Consider the following 21,030-nt stretch of genomic DNA (forward strand, 5'->3'; position numbering starts at 1 on the left):
CAAAAATCAGACTTCACATCATCCAAACCACTCTATTAACATCAGGAAAAGGAGTTGTACAAATGCCAGTGTGGACAGCAGTATCAGACAGGAGGCCAGACCATACTGTAACATCCCTACGCATTAAGATTTGTGATTCCACTAATGACTTACTAGCTTTATGCACTGTGGCACTTGTGGATGCATGCAGCATTTTACAGGAAACAGTGAGTACTGAAAAGCCTATGGATAATACTGGTGGAAGCAGACAACATAAAACTTTACTTAAGGAGGGGCTTCTTTAAAGAAGGGCTAACTCCTGTGTGAATAGGCAGTTATGAGAGACTGTTGATTTGTAAAGGGTCTCTCCTGTTGTTCTCCAATTACCTGAATCTGACTGGCTTCTTTTCTTTGCACTTGAATTTATGACTACTTTTAAAGACAAAGCTCTTCAGGCAGCCTCTTTTTTCCAGTAATTACACAGTAACATGGACTGAATCCTACAAATCAGCTTGACAGCTTCCCTTATGGCACCTGAATAACCTCCTCATAAAGGGAACACCTCGTTATCTCTTATTCAAACAGCATTTTCAGAGGAACCTCAACACTCCAAAGGATACTGCAGACAAAAGATATTTGCTACTGATACTCACTTCAGAGCTTTGACAAACAGTGTCTCTGGGAGTTTAGTCAACAGATTGTGCTGAAGGTCCAGCACCTCCAATGGAATGTGTTCTAGAAGAGGTGGAAGGCTCTGCAGATGGTTGTGCCCCACCATCAACTTCCGAAGACTCAAGCTTCTGAGGATCCTAGAAAGACACAGGGTTTTTTATTTAACTTGGCTCATTCATCCTGACATCCAGAGAGTGGGAAATGTAGTATTTAATCAACTTAATTTGACTTTACAGTAGGGAAAAAATAAAATATACTGATCCATAAAATGTAAACAATGACAAAGCAGAACAGCACACAGGGTAAGATGACTCAGTCTCTCTGAATGCTTGGAAGCACATCTACATTTCCCTCTGCACTACTGCTGATTGGTATCTTGTGATGCAAGTTGGTGTGCATGTGCCTAGCATTCTCTCAGGCAAAGAAAGAAGTCACAAAGGAAGGCTTTAAATGCCTGTTGTCATTTGTAGGTAGAAAGAAGTGCTTCCACAGTGCCAACATAAATTTGGAGCTTTAACTAGCGGCTTAGCACTACTCTATTATTTCTGAGGCAGTAATTATTCTTTGCATAATTTACTTAAAATTTGGTCTCTTTAATCCATTGGACTGGCTAAAATTTTCTTCTGAGTTCTCATTATCACATCCTTGTTACGTCCTTTTCTTGCTTTTGATTTATATAGTTTTTCTGTGTCAATGACTAGAATGTCATTGTTGATCACTTTCTATGTCTCTTGCTTCAACTTCTCCAACCTACGTTCTGCATTCCTTCCTTGTTAATCACTTCTCCATTCAATTTCAGTACAACTTACCCTAGACACTGGGTCATTCATCAAATCACACCCCCACTAAATACCCTTGTTAGGCTGAGAATATGTTTATGCTTTGCTTTTTCCTAGGATAAATAAGTGAAAAATTTTATTAGTTCTTGTCTCTCATTCACTGCATTTCTGCAGAAATTGAAAGGGAAATAGGGAGAAAGGAGCTGGCTGATGGTGTACTGTGAAAGCTACATTTGAGATCAGCTGAACTGTCCCTTTGTGATAACTCCCTGTCAAAGGTAACAGATGAAATTTCTGTGGAACGATGCAAAAAGTATTAGTGTCTCACCTATGACCTGTGTTCACAGACAGTATAACACATATAAACCACAGCAGCATGTTCTATATCAGGTGCAAATAGCTGCAGAAGCAGCTGAAAGCACAGAATGGAATTACCTAGCCCCTACTATTCAAAAGGCTGACCTAGAAACTGGTTCTTTCCAACATTTGAATACAGAACATTTTTGATGCTGCATAGATAAAGTAAGTGGACTATATCTCAACACAACAAGGAATTAAGCAACTGGAATAGCACTGCTTCTCTCTTCCCAGACAGCCCGTTGTAGAAGAAAGCTCAGCTCTGTTTACAAAGTTTTCTGACCTCGATGGAAGCTCCAAGAGTAGGTTGTAGCTCAGATCCAAAACTTCCAGTTTCTTTGCTTCACAGGCCCAGTCTGGGACACACTGTAGTTGATTGCTGAGAAAAGCAAGTGGGACAAGCTAGAAACCAGAACTCCATATGGAAAGAACTCTGAATGCTCCATGATTTTAGTGATAGCCAAACCAAAAGCAACAGGAAAAAATGAACAGCATCTGAGTTAGTCATGTGGATGTTATCTTGTGGCTAATGCAAACTGAGCTGGTTCCTGACTTGGCAGGAGATCCTATCTTACAGGTCTCACAATGCTGCTCCAAGGGCAGGTGTAGGCAATGAAACCAACAGCAGAGATCACTGGCAGCCACTCTAAGTATTGATCCACGGATCCCCCCCAGTCACTTTAATAAGCTGCCACAAGTTCAGTGGTCCCCACTTGGCTTTTTTTTCTGATCATAGCCTACAGCTGAAGAACAGCAAAGCCACCTGAAAAGGTCATACTGGTTCAGAAGGGCTTCTGATCTGGGACATTTTCATTATTGTTTAGTGCTGGGCTTTGAAGTTCTATTGTGTTTAATTGCTCTCAAGGTGTCTAGATAGTTGCTTTAAATTCTGTTGTATATTATCACTTACTGAGAGAGTTCTAGACACGTCAGTAGGCCAGGAACCGGATAAATATTGACAGCTGTCAGACCTGATGAAGTAAAGCAAATAAGTATGATTGCAGAGCTTCAGAGAGAAAGCAGCACAGAGAAGCAGCTTAGCTATCAAATGAGATTCAGTCTTTATGGAGACTCAAGGTCTCCATTGAAACTTCCCACCACAGAGATCACACTTCATACATCTGCCATATGGTACTACAATGTCTCATTATCCCATTTCTTCATTTGTCATGTAGAGCACCAGAACAAGAGAGAACTGTACTTTTATTTGTGGGTGGCCAAACAGATCTCAATGTTAGATGAATTCCTTGAACATAACACCACAAGCTCCACACTGTCACACAGCCTATGTACACACAAGCATATGTGATCCATAGGAGCTAACCTCAGAGGACCCATCACATACTGTTTTACCACAATAACATCAGCATAAGTATTTTTCTAATGCATGAGAGAGGGCAAAAGACTGTTTTCCTTTGCTGCCAGGGCTTAAAGGGAAAAGGCAGGTGAAGAAGACAGAAACATACAGTTGCTGTTGGCATACAGGGCCCGAAGGGAGAAGCCACTCAGTGTCAGCTCTCTCAGCTTATTTCGCTCGCAGTGCAGCTGCTCCAGGCTGACCAAGGAGCTCAGATCCAGATCTGTCATCTGATTGTCTCGTAAATCCATGTAAGCCACAGATTTGTTCCCCTCCAGAGTGTCAGCTGCTGCTCTCTTCAGGTTGTTCAGCCTAAACACTCAGAAATGAGATAAAAAGTCAGAAAATATGACACTGAACACTGGACATCAGTAAGAAGAGAGAAGAAAGAAGAGGAAAGGAAGAATTCTGGTGAAGGCTAACACCAAAGGTGAGCACAGTGAATGAAACGCGTGACAAGCAATGGTGAACTTCAGGCAGTGAACACAAACAAAAACCTTTCCTCTGTCTACATTGCTGCATGTGCATTCATGCATTTTAATGATTTCCAAATTCTTAAGATATTCTGAAGAAAGATCCAGTCTAGAAAACAGAAAACAGGGCATGTACTCTGCACGGACACAGGAAGCAAATGCAGAGAACTAGATACTACACTGTCTTGCCACACGCACAAAAACTCTTTGTCTCTTTCTGAGAGACCTGCAGTTGGCAGTCTGGGGAATCAGGATCATATCTCCAGGGCAGGGAGGCAAAAAAGGGAAGGAGAGATCAAGGTTTTGGTACCTTGAGTCACCAAAGCTCAAGGTAACAGCAAATCACAAGAGGAAACCAGAGAGCTGGGTCACATTCATCATCTGGCACTGCTCAATGAAGCTTGCTTGCCACCCTAGTAGATTCTGCACACCCTCAGAAACAGAACTCCATAAAAGCTAAATAATCGGTAAGTGAAAAAAACTGAACCTAGTTTATTGTAAAATGTACCAGAAGTTACAAAGACACATTGTTTTATAGACACCTGCAAATTTCATCCCTTACCTCAGATCCACACTTTTGATGTGACTCATCCGGTTCAGCACTGCCAGCTCCAGGGTCTCTAGCAAGTTCCCTGCCAGGGCTAGTTTGTCTATGGTGACAAGTTTCTCACAAATTGCTGGCAGTTCACAGAAGTTATTGAAGGAAAGCCCAAGGTAGCTGAGCTGCTGCAGGTTTCCCATCTCTTCTGGTAAGGATGTGAGGAAATTGCCATCAAGCCAGAAGGTCTGGAGACTGCAACAGTGAAAAGAGAAAGTAAATAATTCAAAGAGTCGTCAATATCACATCTAGTATTTTCAGTGAATTTTCTTGTATAGTTAGCTGGTCTCAGTGGGGTTATTTTTAAAGGTACCTAACAGCTAATTCTATTATACATATAAAGTTACTGAAGTACTTTTGTCACACATGTAATAAGCTTGGGACTTCCAGTTATGCCAAAGATTGTTAGTTAATACAAGCAAAATACAAATCAGTACTTATATTGTAAATGAAAGATATTTACTTAATTACTTGGTTTTCTACAAATAGCACAGTTTACTCACACATCCTAACAGTCTGTATTAACAGTCTTGCAATTAAATTTACCTAAGCTTAAGCTCTTATGTATTTGGGGTAGCTACCAGGGAAATAAAACAAGGCTCCACCAAACACTTTCAGACAAAATTTTCCAAGGAGATCACTCAAGTAATTTCATGTTAAAATCCTCTAACTGAAAAAGCAGCCAATTCTGTGGAACAAAATCAAACATACCAGTGGTGACAAAAATCACTAGACCCCTTGAGAAGTTGCCACTGAAAAGTTTTCTATAATAAATTAAAACTTCAATAGAAATTGCATCAGGACCGAAAATATTAATTTCAAATAATAAATGCAGAAAGACAACTCTGCAGCTGCAGAAAAACGCACACAGACATTTGAGAAACAAAGCAATTGCCTTCAGTGCTTTATCTGCATCAAGTTTCCTCATCTTTTCTGCACCAGCAGCTGTGATGTCTTAATAGCAGTGAGTAATGGATTGCACATGTTACTTCTTGACCTTCAGCTGGAGTCAAATTCATCATTCAGCCTTCATGGGCAAAACAAGCTGCCCTAGAATTCACACTTTCAGAAACAGTACCTGCACATCAGTAGTGCTCAGCTGAGGCACCAAGGATATTTATGATCACAGATGTAAAGAACATACTCACTTCAACAGTTTCCCAATCTGACTTGGCAAGTAGTGAAGTCCATTACAGGAAATATTAAGCTCTGTCAGAGTAGAGATCTCACACAGTGATACAGGAAACTCTCCCAGTCTGTTATGAGACAAGTTCAGACTCTTCAACTGAGAAAACCTATTAGCAAGAACACTAGTTAATTCACAAACCTACATGTCTAAAAGCAAAAATACACAAACCAGTCACCAAGAATTCTTAAGTCTTTGTACACTGGTGATACAGTCAGCTAACTCATCACAGGAGTTTCTGCATGAATTTGGGTTTAAGTAATTGATATTTTTCTTGATGGTCATGCTGAAAGTGAGCAAATACTCCAGGAACTGATAACAGCCTTCTACCCTGACTTGACAAGCTTCCTCCTTGTGACTGTTACTATGATTAAGCTGACTAAAATGCTCAGTTCAAAAAATTCCCTTTAAAAGAATTAACTACAATAAGAGTCTACAGCTATGCAGCTTGGGAAAAGAGGAGCTGAAAACATTCACTGGGACTATTCTGAGAATAAAACAGAACAGGGAAATCCCCTTTTCAAGCTGGATGCAACAGAAAGCCAAGCCAAGGTGTAAAAGGGGAAACTAGGAAAGTGCTTGCTTCACACTGGGAAAGACCAAGTCCTGCACCCAGAGGCCCTGGAACAAGATTGCACAACCACAGTGCCCCTTGCTCAGCAGACTGTGAACTGCCCCAAGTGCAGACAACCCTACAGTCATGACAGTCCCACAAGTGCTTGAGAAATGGTTACCTCTTTCTAGCTCCTTCAATCACCATGCTAGGTCCAAAGGGATAGAAGTAACTTAGTGTGGCTGAACCCTGGTACAGCAGGGTTCTCCTCTAAGAGTTTCTGCCTCCTTCTACAGAAAGCAAAAATATTGTTCCCCAAGTAATAGCCCCTTCATCCCAAACTGAAACCACCAGAAATTAATTCAGTGGGGAAATTAGGATCTCACTTCTATGAGACAACTGCAAATTTAATGTACCAGAGAACTACTTCTTGGAAACATGCACTTATTCATCTGCCTCACCTACCCAACTTTTCACAGGCATTGGCAAGTAGCTCTTATTTTGAAGCAAATGTTTTAATATAGAAAATAAAGCCAAGGCTAATTAGCTTGAGGGAGAATATTACTTTTAGCTTGAGATGTCTTGAAATATAAGACTGAAAGGTTTTGGAGTTGTTTTCTTCTTTATAGTGACCTTTTTTCAGATTCAAAATGCTTGTAATGATCTGTGTAGGAACTATGCATTACATTTCTCTATTTTGCTTTATAATCTTGGGGAGTGTTGTTCTTTTGAAAGAGGGAGTGCAACTGAAACTTGGACATGGGTTGTTTGCTTTGAGCACCCCATCATATGAATAAGGGCATTTTTGTTTGCTGCAGCCACAGACTCTTGTACTGCAACTGAAAGCCAAAGATAAAAAGATGTTATGTCGGTAAAAGCCTTCCTCAAAGGAAGGATAATGCAAAGACCAAACAAATATACAATAATCAGAAACCTGCACACAGAACTGTATTGGAAAAGAAGGAAACAATGAGGATGAACCTAAAGATTTGCTATCTCATTAGCTGGTTCAACCTTAAGAGATTTAGGGCAGATCATTTCAAGGTTTGAAATCAGCAAACACTTTAATAAAACCTTTTTCTCAGGAGCTCTGCAATGGCTTTTGCCACACCTGTTCTTAGCACCAAGCAGCATTTCTCTCCCACTAACAGTGTGGTGAGAAGCTGCCCTGAGAGACACAGCATTAAATACAACAGCACAACTAACATTTAGAATTTACCCCTCTGTAAAAATATCAAAGCAATCACTAGAGGAGCATTAAAGTTTCCAAAAGCTGAAGGGAAACTGGTACATGACACATCTTGGCCTGAGATTCCTCATGCAGACTTCCACACTCAGTGGGGAAGACAAAAAAAAGCCTTTTGAGTTGTCCTTCTGTTCCTTTTTCTTTCCTCAGTAAGCTCATGTAATGATGTAGGAGTGGAGTGGAATGGAAATGCAACTCTCATTCAAACTGTGTATATGAACCAGGTATTACAGGGGATAAAGATCCCAAAATCTGTGTGGGTCCTCAGGTTTTGGTTTGTGCTCTCACAGGGCATACTGAGACAGCAAAGAGGTATGGAAACACAGCAGTGAATCTTCCATGGGATGACCACCCTCTGTTTAGCAGCCCAAACTGGTGCTGCCCTGAAATATTCCCAGTTTAACACATCCTGTTCTGCTACCAAAGCACCCCAGCACATATCTGTATCAACTAGCTAGAATGCTGACAAGAGACATGCAGATGTATACACGTGTGTGCACACACACATATGAATGAAGACCAGATCTCAATGTTTTTCAGACAAGGGAGATACTAGAAAGGCACAACAATACATAAAAAATAAGCTAGGAGATGCAACAAAGCAGTTAGGGTTATTTAATGCCCTTTGCTTAATATTTTCCCTTTAGCTATTTATTTTTCTCCATTATTATAGTTACAAGTAATTAGACTCCTAGAGACTGGACATAGCTCAGAGGAAGAGATTTGATCATGGTGAAAAATTCTCTTGTTGGGAACTGACAGTCCCGAGGCACTGAGAGCACCTACTGCAAGTGAGCAAGGGTCTTCTTGTGGTGCTGTAATCTTAGAAGCATCCTAAGAACCTCAGATGGAAAATCTTTTCAAAAGGCAGTGAGCAGCCGTATATGGGCTAGCTAATGCTACCTATTTATTCAAGATTGTGTGAAGTGAGAGCTTCTTTTATGGCTTTTGTTTGCTTGAGGATTTCAGAGACAGTCACCGCCAGGAAAAGAGTTGAGTTTCTGACATGTCAGATTTCTTGTTGACTACATGCTAGGTCAAAAGAAATTTCAAGCCTTTTTGCTGATCCTATGAACCAAGGATACTGCATTTTAGAAAATAAAGTTCTGATGTACTTTTCAAAATTACACAGCGTATTTGAAGAGATAAGTAGAAAGCAAAATCTTAAATTATTTTAAGCAGTTTCTTCAGTAACAGAATCTATTACAATTCAGCATTAGAAAACTCTTAAACAAGTTTGGAAAACCAGACTAGACTCTGGCTCTCAATGAAACTGCAAAGAATTCCCAAAAGGGAGAACTTTTTTTTCATTGTATACTCTTATAGATACCTGGGCATCTCATTACTGCATAGGAAGGAAAAATAAATAGCACACTAGAGACCCCTAGAGACAAAGAAAACAAAAACACACTTCTCCCCACCCCACCTTGCAAAAAAAACCCTCAACAAACCAAAATGACAAAAACAACCAAACCTCAAAACCACAACAATAATCCAAAACAAACAAACAACAAAAAAAGCAGTTTTGCAAGGTTTCTCCAAATACATTTTCCTTAGGGTACAATGTGTTCCAAACAGAGCCACTGGATAACATTACTATAGGCTTCCTATCAGTTTTCAAAATTCACAGAGCAACTCCTTGAATTATATTTAGCATGGCTGATATACATATTGACAGACTAATCTCTCCCTAGATTTTTACAATTTTGGGGAACTAATTTAAAAATATTTTTGTAAGACTCCTTCACTTACCAAAGATGACTATATCATGCTTCCATACCATCACACAACTGCTACTCTCTTAAAAGCAGATTCATCACAAGTTTCCAAAGCAAAGGTGGAGTCTCACAGGCCCTCTGCCAATTCCAAATACACATTAAGAACTTGCCGAAACAGGGTTTTTCAGACCTAAACTTCTTCCTACAAACACTTACTCACAATAGCAGCATTATGCTTCTCCTTGCTCCTTTATTTTATACCCCAAGATGTTCTCTGCTTATCAAGCAGCCTAATTACTATTGCATCTTGTCCATACAAATGGCCTATCACCCCACAAGGCTTATCTCAAATCAGAGTCAGCACAGAATCTCTGGAAGGGAGCTCGTGAATACTATAAATTGTTCAAAGTTTACTCCTGCTTGTACTGCCCAGTTCTGCTTCCAATCCCCTCACTTATTAGAGCTTCCCAAAGATCTTTTTTACCATCCCCAAGAGAACAGGCAATACTTCATTCCTGTATCCACATATCAAGGACTCCAAATGTAGAAGAAAAATTATCCTTTGCAGACCTGCAAAGAGAGTCAAGACTCCCTGCTCCACTTGTTCTCATGAAATTGTGGCGTAAGTTGAGGTAGGTGATATCTTGACTGTAGAAGAGGTGCTCTGGTACTTCCTCAAGGCTGTAGCATGAAAGATCAACCACGCTAAATCGCATAGACACAATCTGAAAAGACAGAGAAAAAGCTGCAGCTGTGCAACAAATTTCTCTGGAAGCCTAATGGAAGGCCAAAGAATACAGCTAGCAAACAATTTGCAAGAAATGGAAAGAACCCCTGGTACCTAGCAGGTAGAGTCCATGAAATACAAGCCCTTTGCTACATCACTGATGCACAAGGATGCACAGCTGGATACCAGCCAGGACTCACACAAAGCCCTGCTCTGTATATGCACTGGGCACACTGCCTAAGGGCTAAGAGAGCCAATGGAACAGAGGAAAACAGATCTTTCACAAAACTCTATTGAGAAAGCATAATCTCTTGCAACCTTCCAAAGGTGCAAGAAGCAACAGGAAGCAGTTTTTCCAGTTCAGTTCTTTGAGGTTTACAGAACCTCCACCTGGCATAGCTGCTTCTTTTGTACTTTTAGCTACTTCTTTCTTTTATTAGATTGTTGAGGGTATAAAATTTGAAACATAACTTCTTATAAAAAGGCTTCATAAATTATGGCTTTGCAACATTTCATAAAGTCTCTGCAAATCTCATGTCCTTTCATTAAGTATGTTTTGTTTTGAGGTCTTTGGTGCTTAATTTGACATCTTTGATCTGCTTTACCCCAAACTCATTTGTATTTCATAATATCCTTGCTGACCTACGATCTCTCTGTAACTCAAACCTCAGGGCTGCCCCGTGAATGTCCAGTCTACACTTCAGGTACGTTCAAGTACGGCAACAAATGCAATCTGTAGATTTCTACCACTGTAAAGTCAGCCAGTCCCTGTGGTTTGCCTTAGGGACCTGTGATTAAGCTAGTCTCATAGGTGCAGCAGGGGTTAAAACAGCACAGAACTACTGCTCGACATAGCTGCACAGGTAGAGAAAAAGAGAAGGCCAACAGAAAATCTCTGTTGTCCAGAGCACAAAGGAAATAAAGCTGGAAAGTGTCGTGGGTACTTTCTCTGGCATCCTAGGCTCATGTCTGACTGCAGAGCAAGCTCGGCTCCGAGCCCCCTTCCCGTGTGTGCCCCGCACCCTCCGGGGCAGCGCTTGCCAGGGCTCACCGAGGACGCCTGCCGGAGCCAGCGCTGGCACTCTGCCAGCGTCCCAAAGGAGATGTGGTAGGTCTGAGCCTGAGCTCCAGCAGATGTGAACGCCAGCGTGTGCTGCCGGCGCTTCAGCTCCTCCACCTGCAAAGGGAGAATCCACAGCAGTGCAACGCACCAGCAACTACTGCCGACCCCGAGTCTAGGGGAGCTACTTCTGACCACCAGTAACATTGCATTTTGCTGAAAATACACCTGCAAAGTCACTGGAGAAAAACACACAAGTAAATCCTGCTTAACCTCTTTTGGCTGAAATAGATACAGGAAGTAATGGTTTCCAGAACGTCCATGCGCAACATTGGCTACTGCTGTGGAAGCTGAACTAGTGTCTCTCTGCTTTATTAGCCTTCACAGCACCACTCAAGCAAAGCAAGTAGAAAGGGGTTGGGCACATTAAGGCAGTAATCTGTTTAAAAAAGCCTACGTTAATCTCTTGTGGGCAATTCCCATCACTACCATTTCTTCCTTCCCAGGCTACAGGGAGCTAACCAAAACAAAGCCTTACCTTCCCTCCAATAAGAGGCAAGATGTGCATCTTCCCTGCATGGCTGTCCTTGACCGAGGACACAATGAGGCACGTTCCACAGAGAGTGACTGAGCGCTCTGCCCACTTGTGCAGCTGGGTCTTTCCTTTGCGTACACTATAGACTCCGGAGAGCAGCACGCGATCCAACTGCTCCACCTGGCTCGGCTTTTCTGAAGAAAAGGGGGCATTAGCATTTACTGTCCATATGCTCTTCACTCTCGTCTGTGAGTACAAATCACAGATTTAACATGCAAAAACAGTTATTGTAAAAAACAAGCAGACAAACTGCACTTGAATAAAAAGTCCCATGCAGAGGACAAGCAATATCTTCAGTCAGCGCATGAATGGCAGCTGAGCAGAACCATTTGTGCCTCCCAGAACAATGTCAGAATGGTTGCCATGCAGTGTTTTTAATCCACAGGTAGTTACAGACTTTAGCAAACCAGATGCTTGCCAAATATCCTTTATTCAAATGCAACAGAAAAGCAATTTTAAACTCTCATTGAGTCATCTAAACTCACTGAAACCATTAAGTAAGTGGCTTCAAGGAACGCCTGGAATATCAGCTACAAAGGAAGTTCTCTCCCTGAAGATGACTGTTCTGGTTTTGCCTGAGATAGAATTCATTCTCTTCCTGGCAGATGGTACAAGGCTGTGTTTTGCCTTCAGTGTGAGAACAATTTTAAAAATCACATTTAAAAAAACTGCTGTTTTGGTAGGCGCTCAGCAGCACTTACCCAAGTCAAGAACCTTACAGTGTCCCATTCTCTGCAGCAAGCAGGTGCCCAAGAAACTGCAAGGGAGCATGGTTAGATCAGCTGATCCAAACTAGCAAAGGGGATATTCCACACCACAGAACATCATGCCTAGTATACAAACTAAAGGAACTGGGCCAGGAGGGCTGAGCATTGCTAGAGGAAGGGCACCAATGTGATGAGCAGTGTATGGTGCATCACTTTTCTTTTATTTATCTTCGTTATTTCCCTTTTCATTCCAATTATTATTATTTTACTTTATTTCAATTATTAAACTGTTTTCAGTCCACAGGTATCACCTTTTTCCCATTCTCCTTCCCATTCCATGGGGGAAGCAGTGTGTGAGTGAGTAGATTATTGGTGGCTTATTCGGTGGCTGGGGTTAAACCACAACAGACTTTTTAGGTGCCAGACCTGGTGCACAAAGGGCAGAGACAGATCTGACCAGAGTGTGTTAAAACAAATTTGCTATATGCATTTCTTGTATTGGTTTAACAGTGTCTGGCCACAATGTTGATTTGTTTGCTTGATTTTGTTGCACTTGTTCTCAAGGTTGCATTATGTAACACCTTATCTGCTGTAAACGCTGGGTTAAGGTTAGGTGTATTTTGTAATCTGGTCTGTGTGCTCAGCATGGCCCTTACCTCTGTGCTCTGGTGCCATTTAGTGGAAAATATCAGTATTGACACCATTTGCCTTTTCCCCTCAGAGACCCCACCTAGGGAGTGGACACTTCCCACACCCTCCTTTTCTCCTCCACGTTAATTACAACAACAATTGGCAATTTTTAGTATCTCTGGGACGTTGAAACCAGTGTGGTTTCCTCTTGCTGGGCCCCATGAGTGCGGTTCTTGTGTAGGGAGGAGCAACTCCAGCCCTGGGACAGGCCACGACCACTCAGACTGGGCTGGAGTCAGACTGCTGCCAACTGCTGCCATACTGCACACACTCAAGGTCAACCATTCTGCTTCTGGAGTCAGGGTTACAGAGGATTTGTACACAGTACTCTAACTAAAAGAGAGACTGGTAGCATGTGAAGGGGTCTGAGCTGCTTCAGAGCTGATGGGCACTGAGGTCCAGCTGCTCCTGGCACCCTACTGGGGCTTGGGCTGGATGTTCAAACTGATGCTATGTGGAGTAAGAAGGTCACACTGTATTCAACAAGCGAGAAGAGGAAAACCATACTCCAAACATTTTTCAGGAGCAGTTAAACTCAAGTTGTAATATTGTTTCTCAGTTAGACAGCAGGATCTTCAGCTTGCCAAATCTAAAGCATTGTCTTGATGTCCATGTCTGGCTGAATTCAGCTCAAACATTTACTTGCTTATTTACAACAACAGTTTCACTTCACAGTATGAAGTTTGATATAAGATGTCCTTTACTGGTTAGAAACTGTAAGAATCCACAGAAAAAATTGCTTTGATTTCACTAAGCTGAAAGACTAGGCCCACACTTGTAAGAAAACATTATTATGGGACTAAAAATGGTATCCCACTACTAACTGCCACAGTTATTATGCCACAGTAATGCTCCAAGCATTACTACACAGCTAGACCAATCCTGCAGCTCTCCTCTCTGCTCCAAAGCCATGACACCTATCCTAGAGTGCATCAAGGGCACCGTGGGAACAGTCAGGTGCTGGAACACCTCTCCTGTGGAGCCAGCCTGAGGGCTGGGGCTGCTCAGCCTGCAGAAGAGAAGGCTCTGGGAGGGCCTTCATGCAGCTTCTCCATAGATAAAAGCAGCTTGAAAGAAAGGCAAAGAGAGACATTTTACAAAGGCCTATAGTGGCAAAACAATGGGCCATGTTTCTCAACTGAAAGAGGGCAAATTTACACTGGACATAAGGTAGAAATGTTTTATGGGGAGGGTGGGGAGGCCCTGGCACAGAGAAGCCCAATCTCTGAAGTGTCCAAGGCCAGGCTGGGTGGGGCTTGGAGAAACCTGGTCCAACCTTGTGGAAGGTGTCCTTGCCCGTGACAGGAGGGGGGAACTAGATGATCTTTAAGGTTCCTTTCAACCCAAACCAGTCTGTGATGCCATTATTCTAATTAAAGTTTCTCTGGGTAAAATCCATTTCCTCCCTTATGTTCTCAGCCGCAGGCTTTGCAAAACTATTGTATCATCCTCCATGTCATTCCCTCTAACTCCTCCCCTACCTTTGATAATCACTTTGTCAGCATTTGCTTGTACTTCCTTAAAACAGGTCTCCTGAACACTCTTCAACCCTTACACTCCTTCTTTCATAGCCTTCTTCTAAGCAGACCAGCTACCCATGCTGACTGAAACTACCCAATTACATTTTCTATCCACTTGGTTCCATGAAGTTGAATCGCAGTTCATGAACCCTCAGCAGCTCCTGCTTAACATACCCAAGCTTTCATTCTTTCCTCAAAAGTTCTCCATACCTCTATCCTTGATGCCTCTATTCCTTCCAGCTGAAGTAACTTCTGACTCCCTCTTCCTTGCCCCATAAATTCAGACTACATGTCACACTTCTTTCCATCTGTTATGCTCCATGTTTTGCACATATATATATATATGTTTGTATACATATGGTATATACATTATATACACTGTTTTGCCCATTCTTACACACAGCTCTCATACAGAAGGGGTTCGTCTCAGATAGCAGGGTGAAGGAGCTAATTATAAATGCTTTTTTTTTGACACTGAATAACTAAAAGATGGCTGGCAGATTAGCTTGGCTGCTCAGATCCACAAGAGCAATTTTCCATAAAAAGCACTTTGATTTTTTTTTTCTGAAAAGCCAAAAACAGGTGAAGTACTTAGAAGTAAAGAAATAATTTCCTTATCAATGAATTCCCTTTCTGACTGCTATCAACATAGGCCCACAGGCCTATGCCTGTTATCTGTGGCTCCTTGTGTATGCTGCATCCTGCCCAAATCAATTCAACAGCCCACACTCCCAAGTCTCGCTTCTGCAATCCAGTGCCCCAAGCTTCTGATGGCAGCCTGCATTATTATTAACCAGCTGGCACCTTCACTCTTCACTCATCTTAAAGGCTGTGGAGGTATTTGACTAGGAGCTTCCTCGCCCATATCCACAATTTTTTTGTAAATACAATCTTCATGCACATCTAAATGGAACTGCCATATGTTTCTGATCCCAGTGTGAGGTCTAAGTCATCAGTTGCAACATTTGGAGCTAAAGACAAGAGAGTACTCTTCTGCCTTCCTGTGGACCTGTCTTTTCTCAAGTCATAGACAGGATAAAGAAAACTATGATTTTTTTAATATAAATATTGAAAATGTTTTATTTTAAGAAAAGCTTACTAGTACTGCAGGTGCTTGATGTAGCCCTCTATAAAGCCAACAGGCTGATGACTCAGGCTTTAGCTGAGCTCCAGCTCACAGTTACAGCTGCAGGAACAGTGACAGCGCACACACACAATTTCTTACCACTGTAAAAGCGAATCATACAGCTGAGATCTGAGTTTGCTGCCTCTTCCTGCATTCTGAGAGGATCATCAAAACCTAACCCAGCCAAGTAGTCATACACAATCTGAAGGGGTTTTTCTGTGGGCTCCAGCCTCCTGTCAAAACATGCAAGAAAGAAGTTTGAGAATGCAAAAAAGATTAAACAAGTCTCAGTACAGCCAAAGCATGACACACCATGTTCTGCTCCTCTGAAAAGGTCTGGCAGGCACGGACTCCTGGGTCTCTGCTCCCTGCTTGACAATTAGCACTTAAGAACTGCAGCACTTGTGAATTACATTGCAGAAACACAGAGAAATAGCAATTGCCATAAGCCACACAATTCATGGTAAGTATTTCTATTCTTGATTTAAGGAGGAATCCATGACAAGACACAAAACCAGAGATACCGCACAAAAAAGCAGGTGCCAGGTAATTAAAAAACCCTATGTATAATGTCTCAAAAATATAAAAGAACTCTTAAATTTTTCTTCCAAATGCAGCTTGGAGCAAAGCATTTGAAGAATCCTCATGAAGATTTACTTTAAAAAAAAAAAAAAAAAAAAAAAAAAAGAAAAAAGACAATTTCCTACTCTCTTCAGCTCACATCAGTAATTAGATTCTTATGCTTTGGCAAGTTAACTCAACCAGTACATTTAAAAGGACATTTTAGACCTATGGTAGAACACAGGAAGGATTCAGTGACTAGCTTGAATAAATAGCAATAAGAGGATGTTCTTGTGAAACACTGGATTTAGTATATTCAGACCAGAAAAGATGTTTTCTGATCCTCTCTTCTCACTTTCTCCAGAGACCCTGAATTGTGATTTTCTTCATAAAAACATAAAGAGTTTCTTGCTAAATTACAAGTTTTATTTTAGGGGAAAAATAGTGTAAAAGATTAAGCACTGAAAATGCTAGGTAGGAGTTAAAATACATCGTTCCAATGATCTACTCATTATACATCATTAAAAATCCCCATTTTTAATCTAAAAGTGCCTAGCTTCAGATTACAGTCACTAGACCTCAACTGTTACCTCTTCCTTAAACAAGAGTTTATAAACCACGTCACTAAACATTTCAAACTTCCTCTTCAAGATAAGGCACAAGGTGCTTTTAAAATTATTCTTGCAGTAGAGTGGGTCTACTTTGATTCAAAAGTATTTTTACCACCAAAATTTTTTTAGTTTATCCCTACTCTGTAAGCACTAACATGACTGTCCCCTGTATTCATGCACTGACTACACAAAACTACACATACACATTGCTTCAACTCAAACAATTTTCTGTTCTTGGATCCATCCTGCTCTCAACTTACAGCCTTCCAATGCACAAGTCCTCCTGACCTGCATTTTTTGGTAACTTATAGCCTCCTTCTTCTCCCTTGCAGTAGTTAGTACACTTGTCTTTTACATAAATATTCCTAGTGATACTGAGAAGCAATGTTTTCCAGGGAATATTGAATACTAAACCATCTAGGGCATCTGCTGCACTGGTTTCTCAGTACTACTTCCCATCCATGCCCTCCTGAGTTCTTACCTTTTAGCCACAGGTTATTAACAGAGCAAACTGAACAATGCAAGTTTACATTTCTTCCTTCAAACAGCTCCTCACCCAAAACAAGATGCTTACACCAAATAACAGTTTTCAATTTTTAAGATATTAGCCACTGACTTTTACTGGTTGGTGCATTATTTTTCTCCCCATAACATCAGAACACAGAACCTCCAGCATCTTGGGCAGGAAGGGCCTTTAAAGGTCATCTACTCCAACCATCTCATCATGGACAGGGACATCTTGGAACAGGTTGCTCAGATCCCAGTCCAATATCTCACTACAATGAATGTCTAAGACCTTTGGCAACCAAGATTTAAACTTCTAAGCATCAAGATCGAGTTTGCTAGGTAGTACCTGTTTTCCACCAAACTTTGTTGACTTGTGTACATCACTTATACTGCTATCTTAATGGGAAACATTTCATTGCTGTATGTACCAAATCTTTCTGCTTCTTCTTGCCTCTTCTCAAGAATAACAACATTTCTGATGGTTTTTAATTATTATATCAGAGTATTTCCACTATTACTGACAGCTTTACAAATGTAATGAAATAACTAAGGGAGGACTGATTTCATAAAACATAAACCACTTACAAGCACCTAGTCATCCAGGCTTCCTTTGGAGTCACCAAGACACATCTCAAGAAATAAAATGATCTCAGGTATTTCAAGCAGACACATTGCAACTCTCACTTCACAGACAGGACTTCCAGATCAGAAGAAGGAAACTGACTTGAATTCACAGAATTGAAAAGAGAACAGAATGATCACAAGGACATTGCTGAATATTTAGACTGAATACATTGCTATTCTTTCATACAGTTTTCAGTCTTCCAAGTCAAGTGCCAAACCAACATCTGCATACTCTGGAAAGAAACTCACTGGGTGATATTAAAAGGGTAAAGAACTCAGAAGCTGTCTGTGAGATGGTAAGATGTGATCAGATATTTAACAAAGTAATCTGTATTGTGAACATGTTATTAAATTAATTGGTAGAGTTTGTTCAAGGAAGGAATTATCTCAATAGGGCACGAGGATAATTTTGAGTGCTTTGGCACCTTCCATGGACAAGTGAGTAGATACCATCCAGGCCTGCTTCATGCTAACACAGGTGTTACAGCAGCACTGCTCTAACTCCCACTTCCCCACCCAGAACAACACCAGGGGAAGCAATTCAAGGATCTCTTCTGTGACAAATACACTCTGAGAATTGTAAGGAACAGACACATCAGAACCAAGAACTCTTCACAAAATTTATGACGAATCTTGACCAAGTCCTAGACATACCAAGAAGCAAAAAGAGTGGGAAGTAAAAATTTACAGCTCAGTACTTGCTTCCAAAAGACTGGCAGCAGATCCAGTTTGCTAATCCAGCAAAATATGCCACAAATCAAAGATGGGTACACCTAGCTAGCCTGAGAAAAGAGAGATTGAAAAGAATTCAAATGCAAAAGCCACTTCAAAAGCTAAATAAAGTCAAAATGTATCTCTTGAACACATTTATAAGCTTTACCTAAGGTTTTTCATGACCTGTGCTAATGCATCTGCTCTTCCTTAAAAATGCTGGAAAATCTGCTTGCAATTAGTGTCCAAAACATGCCAATTTCCTTACAAATTTTTCAAGCAACAAACAGGGGTTTTCAGCTGCCTCAGTGGCTATGTTCAAGTGTCCATCTGTTTTCATACAGCATTTCTAACTAATCCATCCCGAATTCCTATAACCCTGACCAAGGCAAGGCAAATGGTTCTAAGTAACCTTTTCCAACACTCAGTCTTGTTCTCTCTGCATCTCCCACCATTAGCATTCCCACTCCATTATAGAGCAAACACACACCAGTTTTAAAATTTGGATACATGCAACCTGTAATCTTCATTTCATTATCAAAAATTAGCTACTAGCTCTGTTCAAAATGCACTGTATATACTGCTTAGCCTTTAAGTAAGGAGATCCAAGCAATCATTTACCCCTGAGAACAGGAGTGACAATTTTATAAGTGAATCATAAGCTCAGATGAATGCAAAGTTTAAACCCCAACAAACTGAATGGGAGCTTCTTAACCTAGAGGAGTCTGTAACACACTCACAGCATAAAGTTCACGCAAATTAAACCTTAAGCCATCTATTTTCAGCCTAAATTGACTTCAGGCATAAAACATAGCATCATATGCTTAAGCTTTCTTTATATAACCTTTGCTACCATTTCTGTCTCCCTTTAATTATTCAGCTGACAACTCTTCTCAGCAAATAAAATTACTAACAATTAAATACTACCTGACATAATTGCGACAGTACCTTATATTTGTAACTCAAAATAACTGTTTACAGCCTCTGAAATAGATCAGGTTGTCCAGATACTAAAACCCCATAACACAGAACAAAACAAAGGAATATATGAAAAAGTGCCTCTACCCAGAAAATGAGGACATATTTCTGACAGGAGCAACAGTCAAACCCTCCCTGTTAAAACACATAACTATGAGGTATATAACCTCTACTTCACCACTATCTAATTTTTATGAAGTGCATGACTCAAGGCTGTGACTGCCAGCAACTACCTCTGCCTGTTCCCCACCTGGCCTGTCAACAGGCACACGGTGAACAGAGCCTCGCAAACCTGTACAAAACATTTTTCAGGTTTATCCGTCCTCGGCCCTCACCTGACTAGGTCTCCATGAAGCTGCAAAAAGAGGTTTTTCCTCCCTTCTCTGTCACAGATCTCCGAGGCTTGGGTGTCCACTGTGCAGAGGACCAGGCGCAAGTCCGAAGGAGCCGCAGCTGCTGGGTCTCTTCCATAGACATACACGCAGCCTCGTCCGACGTCTCCTTTCAGCCAGGTCCTCTCACGGGAACCAACGCGGCTCCTGCTCTGGCAGCTCCGGCTCCCGGCCCGCTTCGCGTTCCTCTGCAAGGCAGCCCAGAGCCGAGCGTGAGCCCGGCCCGCTCCGATCCCGCTCCCCGCCCCGCACAGGCAGCGCCCACCGCCCTGCGAAGGACCAAGGTCGCGGCGGGCAAGCGGCCCCGGCTCCCGCAGCCGCCTGCCCCCAGCCCACAGAGCCGCCCGGAGCGGCGGAGGCCTCGCTCTCCCCCTCACCTTCAGCACCCGGATGCCGCCGCGGGGTCCAGCCCGGCCCCCTCGTGCGCCGCCCGGAGCCGCCGCCTCGTCCTCCTCAGCCTCCTGCGCTTCCCTGGGGCCGGGCCCGGGCCCGGGCCCCGGCCCCGGCCCGGCCTCCCCCATCGCCGGCCGGACCGACACTCCGGGGCTTGGCGGCCCCGCCCCGGAAGCGCAGGGCCCGTCCGGCCCAGCCAGCCCGGCGGGAGGAGCGGCGGCGGGAGGAGCGGCGGCGGCCGCGGGACGAGGAGCGGCGGCGGCGGCGGGCCCGTTCCCCGCGCTCCGGTCGCTCCAGGCCGGGCACCCCGAGCTCCGCGTCCTTCCAGCAGCGAGAGGTGCCGAGTGGGAGCCGCTCGCCGGCCAGGCGGGGAAAGGCAGAGCCGAGAGCGCTGCAGACGCGCCTGTCCCCTCGCCTCGGCGCAGCTCCCGGCTCTGTCTCCGTCCGCCCCCGCAGCTGGGGGTGGGCGCTGCTCGACAGCCCCGTGGCACCGTTCTGCTGCTGCCCTGCAGGCCAGCACATCAGCTCTGCCAGGCCTAACCAGTGGCTGCTGCTAATAGCGCCATTAACCACTAATGTCATCATCTACCAACGACATCATCATAACACAGTTTACAGGAATTTGAGTATGTTTTAGGGCAGCTCTGCTTCTGATCCTGCAGCCACAGAATCAAGCACATAAAAAAAAAAAAAAAGTGCTCCCACCTACCTCACAGTAAAGTTACATGTTTGAAAAGATATGAGAGATCGAGTGAAATGTGACTATGACTAGAAATCACAAAGCAGGCACATGAGGGGACGGAGATATGACGGCGATCCTTGTCCAAGAGGCACGTGGAGTATGAAAGGGGTATTTTAACGAGCTCCCTGAGCAGACTCACATCACATTCCTGGTGTTCAGATCCCACCA

General features: G+C 42.6%; 1 protein-coding gene across 2 annotated transcripts in view; it reads right to left on the reverse strand.

Moving 5' to 3' along the window:
* The window catches only part of PHLPP2 (PH domain and leucine rich repeat protein phosphatase 2), a 30,609-nt gene extending 10,307 nt beyond the window's left edge, over positions 1-20,302 (reverse strand). The window contains exons 1-12 of one of the 2 annotated variants that reach the window (XM_079316130.1): positions 20,105-20,302; positions 19,671-19,915; positions 15,443-15,576; positions 11,244-11,434; positions 10,697-10,822; positions 9,489-9,643; positions 5,364-5,471; positions 4,180-4,410; positions 3,254-3,456; positions 2,698-2,758; positions 2,071-2,166; positions 633-788 (exon numbers count right to left, since the gene is read on the reverse strand). In XM_079316130.1, coding sequence (XP_079172256.1) covers positions 633-788; positions 2,071-2,166; positions 2,698-2,758; positions 3,254-3,456; positions 4,180-4,410; positions 5,364-5,471; positions 9,489-9,643; positions 10,697-10,822; positions 11,244-11,434; positions 15,443-15,576; positions 19,671-19,915; positions 20,105-20,248 — 1,850 coding nt within the window. In that variant the 5' untranslated portion in view covers positions 20,249-20,302. Of the gene's footprint in view, positions 1-632; positions 789-2,070; positions 2,167-2,697; positions 2,759-3,253; positions 3,457-4,179; positions 4,411-5,363; positions 5,511-9,488; positions 9,644-10,696; positions 10,823-11,243; positions 11,435-15,442; positions 15,577-19,670; positions 19,916-20,104 lie in introns of both variants that reach the window. The other variant, XM_079316129.1, reaches the window with a different exon arrangement.
* Positions 20,303-21,030: the final 728 nt, after the last annotated feature.

This window comes from Erithacus rubecula (assembly GCF_903797595.1).
Source record: "Erithacus rubecula genome assembly, chromosome: 12".
NCBI lineage: Eukaryota > Metazoa > Chordata > Aves > Passeriformes > Muscicapidae > Erithacus > Erithacus rubecula.